This window comes from Bos taurus, chromosome 7 (assembly GCF_002263795.3).
Source record: "Bos taurus isolate L1 Dominette 01449 registration number 42190680 breed Hereford chromosome 7, ARS-UCD2.0, whole genome shotgun sequence".
NCBI classification, from domain to species: Eukaryota; Metazoa; Chordata; class Mammalia; order Artiodactyla; family Bovidae; genus Bos; species Bos taurus.
In genome coordinates this window covers 93310972-93323279 of record NC_037334.1, presented here as the reverse complement: position 1 = coordinate 93323279, position 12308 = coordinate 93310972, and the positions used below count along the sequence as shown (strand labels likewise).

At 31.9% G+C, this 12308-nt stretch overlaps 1 protein-coding gene across 7 annotated transcripts in view; it reads left to right on the top strand.

The window, feature by feature from the left end:
* The window catches only part of FAM172A (family with sequence similarity 172 member A), a 421562-nt gene that overhangs the window by 183627 nt on the left and 225627 nt on the right, over positions 1 to 12308 (top strand). For all 7 annotated transcript variants that reach the window (XM_059888825.1, XM_024995320.2, XM_024995314.2 and 4 more), the window contains one exon: positions 7061 to 7279. In XM_059888825.1, coding sequence (XP_059744808.1) covers positions 7061 to 7279 — 219 coding nt within the window. The remainder of the gene's footprint in view (positions 1 to 7060; positions 7280 to 12308) is intronic.

The window sequence follows — 12308 nt, the reverse complement described above, 5'->3', positions numbered from 1 at the left end:
TTTTCTTCTGAGTGGAAATACTTTAAAATGAAAGGTGATCCATAAGAATAGCACTGTACCTAGAATAGTGCTTGGTAAATAGTAGCTGCTTATTAAATAACTGTATGAAATCAATGTTTAATGAATGACTGACCCGGTGAATAGTTGGAATCTTTCATTATGTTCTCATGCTTGCAAGCAGACTCTGGAACCACAGGCAGAGCACTGATATGTTCTTGAAAAAAGAAAAAATTGGATATGATCTTTTAATTGCGAGGATAAAAGAGAAAGGTGACATATTTTAAGATAAAATGATTTATGTAGCATAGTTCTTAAGCAAGTTTTAAGAGTAACATAAAAACTTAATGTATATTATTTGTATTGTATATGATTGAATCAGAGTGATATTTTGAAAGACCATGTGCCTACCATCTATAGCTACAATATTTGCAGTTTTATAATGGTAATAAGAAGTTAGGAGAACATTTAGAACTTTAAACCAAAAAGACATAGCTAGCATGTGGAATGGTATGTTTCATAAGGTAAATTTGTCCATCCAAGTCTTCTTGGTGACCTGTAATAAAGGCTGTGTGTCCATAGGATACTCTGTATCCACTTAGGAATTTTGATCTGTCACTGACCAGGCAACAGTTGTAACTTGTTACATAGTTTAATATATACAGTGTGGGTATATGTTTGTGTCTTTGTATGAGAATGAGAAGCAAAAAATAAAATATTTCATAATGCTATAGTATTAAGTGATATTCTGTCCTTTATAATGAATGTGTTTTTTATGATTCTGTTGTACATATATGGAATGCTTTGATAAATAAGATATGGATTGTTAGAAGAGATATTTGTGATATTTAAGCAGCATAATGTTCTAAAGCCTAGGAAAAGTTAGAAACAGAGTAGGTGATAATGTAAGTGCAAAGTGAATGTTTTAAAATAAATAACACTCAGATGACCTGATGTCAGAACCAGAGACAAGGGTGTGTGTTTGTCAATATATCCTTCATGTTTTACAGACTCCTAAGGGAACAAGGGAAGATACAATTTCACCTTTTCTGTGCCAAAACATTTTAATTATATCTTCTTCCAACTACAGCGGTTCAGTAACCAAGGAGCTGACATTGATGCATGTGTTGATAAAGCTGCAAACATTCAAAATGAGATTAACAAAGATTTTGAGCAAAGGGTGACAGCTAATTTTGCACAGTATTCTGCATCTAATTCAGGCCAGCGTAATAATAGAATATTTTATACCCGTTTTGTTATTCAAAAGGACTTTTATGATGCATTTGTTGTTTGTGGATATCTATGGCTTAAAACTATTTTCATCTATGTTGCAACACTGAAACAATATTAAAGGGAAAAAAAAACCTTATAATAAGTTGTTTTTTATGATTGCACTTTGTCCTTGGAACTCTGCCTTTATCTTAGTTTATCCGGGCACACTAGCTAGGGAAGGTATAGAGATGGCAAACATATATTTTTCTAATATTTATTAGTATGCACTAATACAATGGCCAAGAAAAGTTATATTCAACTTATTTAATTAATAAAACTGTAGTTTCTTTATGTTCTTGAGCTCCTTTGAGCACATTTCAGTGTATTTCTTTTCTCTTCTATTCTCCAGTTGAAGGCAGCTGACAGTTTTCTTTCACTTTTCTTTTTGTTTGTGAAATTTTCTTTCTTTTTTTTTTTTATCCACTCACTTCTCCATCTGCTTTCACTTTTGTTTGCTTGGGCCGTCTCTCATCCCAACTTGATAATGAGGAATGCAGTGTGACCCTGACCTCTATCAGCCCATGCATGACCTTCTGACTCTACCATATAACCTTTGACCTTCTCTTTGACAGCTTGATTAATTACCCTGTGTTATGATTTATGAGTAAGTGCTATGTAAAAATAATAGACAACAGGTGGTCCTCTGAAAACTTTTTGTGGTATGTTTTCTTTTACTGACTAACTTGATGAGCTATTTGAAGTTGGAAACTTATTGGGATAATCTATGTTGGTTCACATTATGATATTTTTATACCATGGGACACAGCATTAGAATTTAGGAAGCTGCAAGTCAAAGCATGGCCATGACAAACATTTTACAAAATATTAGCATGGTGCTGTTGCGTAAATGCAATTGGGAAGAAGCACAAAACGGAGTCAAGTGACATTTCAGGCATTTCAGTCCCAGGTCACGTCTTGAGAAAATTGCTGAAATAATGGAGGGGGCATTTTTCAAGCAGCGCTACAGCTCCAACAGCTATGTTTACTTTAACGCTTCACTAGTGACTTCTGATTGGTTGTCATGACCTCATCTCTGTTTGCACCTAGGATGTTGCAACAGTGACATATACATACCTTCTTGTGAAAAAGATGAGAATAAACACGACATACATCTTTCAGAAAAGATGAATGGACATTGGTTTGTCCATTTTAACCATGGGTTGATACAGTTTATAGATAAAAACACTTTGGGTTTCATTTCCCTTGAGAATGAGCACCTATCTTCTTTCAAACCAAGCAGATAGAATGCTGAACTTGAAAAATATGATTGATAAATCTGTGTAAAATGATCTCTTAAGGAGCCTTGCCTGAAGACCAAACCAGACAGTTCCGTAGGTCAAAGGATTCTACCCTGGCCCCTGACCTCTTTGGTCGCATGTGGCTTTGCAGTATTGGCAGATTAATATGTAGAGCTGAGTACTTTTCAGATGATTTTTTATTTAGCCAACCACAACAGACTTGAAAAAAATGTAGAATTTGTTCCTATTTTTTGTTTTCCTTATAATTGGTAATTAATAGGCAAATTAACGTAGATAAATCTTCAGTTTTAGCATGGTTTCATTGGGGTCAAAAGTACATTCCATTTCTGGCCAGGCATTTTAAGATTTTATCTGTTTGTAGAATCTTCTCTGTAAGTGCATCTCTGTAGTGATTTAATTTCTTAAGCAAGATTTCCTCTTTGGTTCTTTGTGTTTGGCATCACCTGTCTATTCTAGACCTCTGACCTAAGCCATCATTTGTTGATTGAATGATAAATGAATTATTATTTATTAGTAAGTACATCTATAGACTTCAAAGTAAAGAAGGCCCGGAGGCCTGTGTATTCTGTTTAAGTCACAGCAAGCACTTGTGCTGAATAAAATGCTACGGCTAGCAATAAAATTTTGAGAGTTTCTTATTAAGATCCCATGGTTTATACCTTATAAACCACAGATTTGATAATGAAACTATAGTTATAACTCCAAAAGAGTAGAAAATAGGATGAGGTAAATTAAAGAGATAAAGCTTACTTTTACCAATGTCTGTCCTCTTGATCACCGTGATCTTCTGCTAGACTGTGCAATCAAACATAAGAGTTAATTAACAACTTTATGTATGCTTTGTCTCTTGAAATGTTGAATATTGGAATTGATTTGGGTGAATCATTACAAAAGATGCCAGAAGTTTTATTTATTTAGTTGTAGAATGTTAGATAATCAGTTTGATCACTTTATCTTGGTAAAGATAACAGAACTTTCCATGTACATTTGAAATAACCTAGCTTTTCATCTTAGGATAAATTTAACATGCTTAAGGAATAATTAAATTTAAAATACCTCAGTATACAATCTTTTGTGTTCTAAGCATTAATTCTGGGGATCTCCTTTGTATTGGCATTGCACAATTCTTTATGATATTGTACTTGATGCCTAATTTTATAGTTTTTTAAAACTTTATGGGTACATTTGCTAAGTTAAACTAGGATCTCTTACTTATTTCTGTGTGTACTGACTGAGTTACTAGGAATAGAAAGAATTAATTTTTTAAAGGGTATTTATTTCTGATATAAATTGGTATCATTCTATTTAAACCAGTTAAATTTAATGACTGGTATGTTGTCTGCTTTGTTTACTTTGACTATTTAATTTGACTCCTTAGTTTATATATATTAATGTTGATATGGTAAAAATCTTTGTAGCTTTATTATGCAATAGGATTTTTTTGGCAATATATGTGACATGGAAAAAGGCAAAAAGATAAAGTTTTACTACATATCTTTGTATGGGATAGTTAACTTTATTTTGTTGCTCCGGCTTTCTCCTACCCATAAAATGGTTATGAATGGTCTCTGTGAATATTGCATTAATTGTCAGGCAAATTTTAATTGAAAAATGTAAGTTTTTTGCAGAATGGTAATTGAATTTGCAGCAAAGACATTTATAAAAATTAGCTCTTTCCACAGAAAACGTTCCTGAATATTTCTTGATTGTTATTCCATTAATTGGCAGTATGAAATATCTAAATGATAAAATAGTTTCTGAATAAATCAAATGTTTAAAGAGAAACATTCATTGTTGAAATCAATATGATACAAATTCTTTAATTGATTTATATAGTTGTGATTTAAAAATAGAATCATTTTTCATCTGTCGATGCCTTGGTGAAAAATTGACATTGTGTCTTCATAAAATTGGACAAATGAGTCATGTAATTTTCAGTTACATAATCAATAACTTAGATAAATACTACTACTTTGATGATTTATGTTTCTGGTTTTTGTACTTTAGATGGGACACATCACATTTCAGAGTTCATTTAAAATTAAGGAGGTACAATAATTTCTCAATCTATGATTTCCAAAAATTGAAGTGAAAACCTCTGTTCAAATAAAAATGGCATTATTAAAATATTATTTCTAATGATTAAACTAGGGTAATAGTTTTCTCATTTTGGTGACTGTAAATTTCATCTAAAGAATTTGCCTTTATTTAGAGTTTATTCATTGTGCAAAGATGATGTTCATGTTCTATCAATTTATTAAAGTCCTACTTTGTTACCCTGAGTTTGTAATTTTTCATGTTATCATTAAAATGTAATATATCACTATTTTCAACTCTTAAGAATTCCAAGGTTCTCTTTGGGTCTTGCTAACCCTAACACGTGTAAGTATGAGAGTCTGTGTGTGTGTGTGTTTAAAGTTCAATTCACTCAGAGAAGGCAGGGAAGGAGCATGACAGGAGACCACTTACTCATGGTACAGAATCTAGTAAGGAGGCAATTTTCTTTTTGGCCTATGGTGACCTTTTTTGACTGTGCCTTACACCAGAGACAGTGTATTGAATGCCTCTATTTCACCCTGTTTAGCAGAGTGCAACAGTGTTCTTTAACTTACTTTTGGTGGGAGGAGAAGTTATAGCTGAAATTTGAGAAGGGCATGAAAAGTTGTAAGAGGCACAAGGAAGAGGGGTAGGAACTTCCTTCAAATGTGATTTTAATAACTAGTCAAGTGTGTCCAACTGTAGAAAATCACCAAGTGACAATATGTCTACCTGACAGTGATCACAATGAATTACAAGACTGTTGAATAGCTATACAGATTAGAATAAAGCAGAACCAAATAAAATATCTTTTGTTGGTAAAACTTTGACTTACCAGCTAAGAAACTTAAAAAAAAAAGCTAAGAAACCGTGTCTTGTGCTTTGTTGAAGAACATTTAAATTTAAAAATGCATCAGTATTTTATAAGCCCTTCATGAATGAGATATTTATCTAAAGATTTATTTAAATACATATTGAGGAATATGTATTAAGTTATTAATCAGTTTGGTATATATGTTATAGTTTTCATATATGTAAGACAGCTATATCTTAGTTACCTTATCACTAAGGTAAAAACTTCAGCGATCTTGACAATCTCCAAACCATATTGTGGTTTTAAACAATAATATCAACTGATTGGGGTGGGGATTGAAACAATTCCAATGAAGTTTCTGAGTAGTTTGTGAAATCAATTTTTTTAAAAAGCCAACGATGTGTAGCAATTTCGTATATTTAAAAATAAGGATAATTGAGTCTATACTAATATTGGCTGAGTTTACTGCTCTCAGTTTTTAAAAATTATCTTGTTTGGTTTGGCAAAAAACGGTTAAAATTTAAACCTGACATAGATTCTACAGTTATTGTTTTTGGAAAAGTATATACTTTTGTTTTTTGTAAGGATGAGAATTTTTATATTTTGTTTTTGATAGCTCTTATTTTTTAAACATAACATATGTTTTAAGTATGACCTTACAAGATTTTAATAGATGAAATTGGGATACCCACAGTACAGAATTGAATAGAAAAGACAAGATATAAATAGCTTCAAAAATTTGTGTTACTTGTTAGTGGTAATTGTTTATCCTTCTCTATTTTTTCATGGTTAGATTATTCCATCAGTTATAATATAAATGCCAAAAGTTTCCTTAATTATAACCAGAGAAACGTTTGCCTTGCTAGAATTAAGTCAGACAGGAAAACACATTTAAAAACTTTTAAAAAGATTTACTAGCTCAATAAACTATATTTTAAACTTTGAAACTTGTTTCCTGGTACTAGTTGTTAATAAAGAGAGTTTTTATGGTAACTGAAAAATAAAAGAAATTTCAAGATGAAAAAGTTGTTTCCATACATTATAGTAAGACATTAGTTTATTCTGTTTTGTGATTTGTGTGCCTTCCTGAAAGAAGAAGTGAAAAAAATCCAATATGTATTTGTAGACATTCTGTGTTCCTGATAATAGAGATATGTAAATCTGTAGACAGTTTACTCATTACTGATTGCTTATTCTTTTTTAAGTTCAAACAAATAAAAAATACCCTATTAAAGTGCAATTGTAAAGAAACAAAAATCCAGGAAAATATGGTTGGAATTGTAAACTTCAATTTCAAAGAGGTTATTTTCTCAAAATATATATTATAAATATTAATGTGTTTTGAAAGTGTACTTGTTATTTGATAATTTATTTAGGTCACATTTGGAGTTCTGGGAAATCTGAAGTACTTTTTATAAATTTAAACTTTATATTTTTAATATGTTATAGTTATATCTTTTTGATCTTAAAGACAATCTATGCTTATTTACACACATAATACAGGCAAATAATTTGAAATCACTTTTCTGTTGGAGAAAGTAAAACTATAATCCATTTTAAAGGAATTTTTAGTGAATATGTAACTATGTTAAGTCACTTAGTATGAGATTTTAAGAACTTTTTTATGAGTTGAAATGATTTTTAAGATTAAATTATGCTGCCTTTTTTGTTTTAAAAACAGGAAGGATATGGAGTCATAGTACTGAATCCCAATGAAAACTATATTGAAGTCGAAAAGCCGAAGATACCTGTCCAATCATCTTCTGATAGTTCAGATGAACCAGCAGAAAAACGCGAAAGAAAAGATAAAGTCTCTAAAGAAACAAAGAAGCGACGTGATTTCTATGAGAAGTATCGTAACCCCCAAAGAGAAAAAGAAATGATGCAGTTATATATCAGAGTAAGTGGTGAGCAAGATCATTACTATCCTTCATTATTTCCTTGTCTTTTTTTCTTTTTTCAAACCACCACAACAGCTAATATTTATTGAAAATATTCTATGTGTTCAGACCTGTTCTAAGCAGTGTTGCATCCTTTATGAAAGAAGCCTTTAAATTTTATTTTCTATAAATTATTTCATTTTTTAAAAGAAAGTATCAGTTTTTAAAGTTTTAAAGATTTATTTCCCAAAGGTATTATTTGACTGAAACGTTTTCTGTTTTCTGTTCAAAGTAACAAATCACATCGTTCTTATTTCAGTGTGATATTTTATTTAAAGTGCAGAAAGCAATTAATAATGCACTGTACAAAACAGTCCTCATCTTGGGTGGTAATAGTTTTAATGCATTGTTTTCCTTCGAGCCACCATCCATCCACAGTGTCTCAGTTTAACTTCTGAAGGTTGATGGAGGGAGGAAGAGTAATTAATATCTTAATAAATATTTAAGCTGGAATAGTTTAGGGATAGTGTAATGAGGGAACTCGGCCCTCTGCTCTTTTCTTATCCAGTGAACCTTTGCACTTTGTAATGCTAGCAGCATGGGATCGTTATAGCAGTGCTGCCCAAGGAGTTCTAATTCTGTGGGGGGCACAAACTATTTTATTTGCCCTTTGACACATTCTGCTTGATATACACACTGAGCGTGATATATATATATTTATGTGTGTGTTTGTGACAGATTCATGCAGTTTTCAAAGCCTTTATTATGAGTGCTCAGAATATAATTGAATAGTAAAGTATGTCAAAAATGCTACTGGATACGTAAAATAGTAAAGTGATACATTTTTCAAAATTGAGCAATTCAGAACATTTAAATGCAGACAATTTAACATTCTAGAAATTATACTGTGAGATAGTAGTAAAGTTTCAAATTATTCAACTTGAGCTATTTTTCCGTTTACTTTAAAAGCTCATTGATAAAGTGTTTCATACCACATTCAAGACGAAATATGTAGCATTCTAAGTTACTTTTAAAGTTTTACTTCTAGTTCCATGGCATTATCGCTTTAGTTCGGGGAATTGTACTCCAAACATTCTAGACATTTGATTATAGGTCAGTCAGATGAGTAAGTTAGAGTTATGCAGCATATAAATTCTCAAAAGCCAAAAATATGTATCCAGACCAAGAATACCTGAAGCATATCTATCATACAGTGAGTCAAGCAAAAGTTAGGCAGATTATAGAAATTTCTGAGAGGCATCTCACTATTTAATATATTGCTTGAAAAACAAAAGCAATGATTAGATTTGGAATTCGTAAGTATCATGCTCATTCTATGGAGTTATATTGCATTACCTCCTTTCTTCCACATGACTGCATCAGGGTCCTGATGTCACCTCTTCTCGATCAATTGTCCTGAGTTTCCTGATTAATATGATCCAGTTGATCAACTACCATCTTAAGACAGAGTTTTTAAAAAATTACCCCTGATATCTGGAGTCTAAAAATGAACTGTATAAGTTTTTAAAATATCCAAGTCATGAGTAATATTCAGTTTCCTGTATAAAATGAAAACAAACGTGATTTTGTGTATTAAGTTTTTACTTCTTAAATTGTTCCTTTTATTTGCCCATGATAAGTACAGATTAAAGCATCTGTTTCTGACATTTGTCGTTTTGCGTTTTATTTCTTTTCTGATTTCTCTTTATCATGTCACTGTCACTTTGGGTTTGTTCTTTTGTTCTCTTGTGTGTGTGCATTTTCTTTATTCTTTTTTTACATTTCTTTTGTTTATTCCTATATCTACTTTTCTATTACACCAAGGGGAAAAAATCTTTATGTTGTTTCATTAAGATCTTTATCTTTCCTTTGTCTTTTTTCTTTAATTCTTTTATCTCTTTTATGCTCCTGCTATTTTTACTTCTTATTATGTCTTTTTGCCTCTTTCTTGTCTCATCCCATTTCACTCATCAGGCTAGGTTTTCATTGAAAGCACTGAAAGACGAAAATTGGCTCATCTAAACAACACACCTTTATACCTGATAGTTATGAAACGTTATTTTTCTTAATAAACATCCTTTCTCTTAAAACCTTACAGGACTGGGCAAAACACCAGAGCTAACCTGACACTCTTCAAACATACTTCTAGATAGTAAGGCATGAACCTGTAGTGGTAAAGCGAATAGTGGTTCATTTTGTGTTAGGTTGCTTAATTCGTATTAATTTTGATCCACTCTAGAAGTATCTCCTTTCCTTTTACATATCTCCAAATAACAAGTATGTGTAATTTTCAGACACAGAGCGTGTATGTGATAGGGATAAATTGTTTGATTTATATGCTTCTTAGCCATTTACATGTTGAAATAATTTATTTTTTGGAATAATCCCATAAGCTAGGTAAATCAGATAAGTTCACTGTTACTTTAAAGTTACAGAAACTGATGGATAGATGGTACATTTTTGTCTTGGATCACATAGCTAGTAAATGATGGAACTAAGTATTAAATAAAACCAGGGCTTCTAGTTGCTGTAGATTCTTGCTGTCTTTCTTCTTTACCACATTGTTCTAACTGGTTGAGAATAAAATATGTATCTGAAATATGAAAAGTAAGCCACTTATTATAAAAGCATGATATGATGTAGTAAACTATATTTGATGATTATGTATGATATAGTAAATTATATTTGATGGTTATATATATTTTTGACCAGTTATCATTTAATAGACACTATTAAATATCTATAAACAATTTACATTAGTATGTATTATTAAATAGTGATGTTGAAATATATTTCAACTACTATCTTTTAATATGTTCAATAATATTAATCGCATTTGCAGATGAGGAGACTGAGAGTCAGTACTTAGTAAATTTCCCAAGGTCACATAGCTCTTAATTTAAAGTCCATGGCACAAGGACTCAGTCTGTTTTCTTCACTGCTATAATCCAGAACGTAGAACAGAGCCAGAATAATAAATTTTTATTTGATAGATAAGATGGTAAGGCCAGGATTAAAATCCAAAACTACTACTGCTTTTTCCAATGCATCCTGCATTGTTAAAGTATACTACTTGATTTTCTGTAAGGAAACATTCAAACAAACGAAAGTGAAGAAAAATTACATTGTTAGTCCCCTACCCAGTCCGGTAATTGAGAAGACATTCCAAAAACCAATGATAAAAAATCAGTTTGTAATTATTTATTTGATACCTTGATTGATCTATACATTTTCATCCCAATATTTAAAAGTAAGTTATGGACTTTTCTTTTTTTAACTATATCATCATGGTGCTGAAATGATGGATAAAAATGGAATTTTTTTTTTGCCAACCTTTTGCTATTTTTGTTTTATACACTTGTTCATAAGAGTACAGCCAGGCTCTGTGTTTGCTCTTCTCTGTATACAATTTGTGCTTTATGGGATCTGTAACTTTGCTTTCTGTTCCTTCCCTTAGTCCAAATTCTATCCATGTTGTAGTGCCCAGCTGACATCAGTGACCTCTCCTTACTAAGACTGTTGGGAGTTCTGATTAGTTAACGTACATGGAATTTATCGTGTTCTGTCTTGAGCTGTCTGTTACATTTTGTCTCATATTATTACCAATTTATGTTTCATGCCTTTCCACTGTAGCCCTGCACTCCTTTAAGCATGCTTTATACACTTTGAAATTGCATATCAATCCTTTTGAATACGCAAATAGGAGTCAGTTGTTAGAACAGTACAGTGCATACTATCATAAAGTCAGGAACCCATGCTAAATCTATGCTCTAGGATCCAATCTCCTGGAAGGAGCCCAAAGCAGAAAGATTAGGCCTTAGTCTATATATACGTGGATAATGTGATCTGCAGCATAGGAACGAGGGGTATTCTGGTATCAAACTGGAGCCTAAGAGGACAAGTATTTAGACTAAGGAAGAAGATGCTTAAAAGAACTTTAGAGTATGTAGGTGGAGTATAGGCAAAAGTGATTTGATGCTGATCTATGTAATACTGGCTTGGAATTGCTTGAATATCTCTACTTTAGGAAACTTAGTTGTGGGCTGTAGTGAGAGGAAGTAAAATAGAGGGATTAGACCCAGAACATTAAAAACATATATATTAGAAATGGAGGGGGGAAGAAGATCACGTGGCCACAGAAGGAAAAATCCAAATGTGGAGGAGACATTTAGAAAATAGGAATCTTGGCAGAGCCTGACTTTACACATTAAAGATACTCAAATATTTATGGATTGATTGCTTGTTGACATCCATCAAAAAACTTACTCCTCAACAGGCAAGATATTTGGTGTCTAGTTGTCTGACTGATTTTTTTTTTCAGCATATATGTGAATTTTTGCAATTGTTCAGAAACAGCCAGCTCTGATAAACTGAAACTTTCTTTTCAGAAAATATGTTTTTGATGTTCTAAGTTGGGCTATATCCAAAATATTGGTGAAGGCTAATTCATATCCTTTCTTCTCTCTGTACCTCTTTTCTGTGTAAATGCCACTGGAGTCACTTCTATGCAGTGATTTAGCAACCACATTCAACTCATTATTATAATCAATGACGGTTGAACCTCTGAAACCATTCTATTTTCCTGGAATATTCAAGTATTTGATTTTTCTTCCTCTGGCATGTAGTAAATAGCCAAAATCTCCTTTGAACTTTTTGCAAATATCTAGTATACACCAGCAGAAATAAAGTAGAATCCAGGCCTAAAACTTTAAGATTAGCAAAATACAGTTTTATTTTACTTACTAAATGAATATAAACAGACAGGATTGACTGTTGGGTTATGTAGCACATTTCTGATGCATTAGGACAGAGCTTGAGCGATCAGAGTACTTAGTCTTTCATGTGGCAACTTTCCTTAACTACGAAATAATGTACTTTCTGGCATATATTATGGCTTATTAAGGGGATTGATTTGGTCTAGGCAATAAACATCATGTCAGACATGCCTGGCAGGAAAACCTGCTTAATATGTTTTGTAATAAGATGGAATTTTTTGTTCTCGAAAACATCTGCCAACTGAATTCAAGAGTGAAGACAGAAAATGTCATC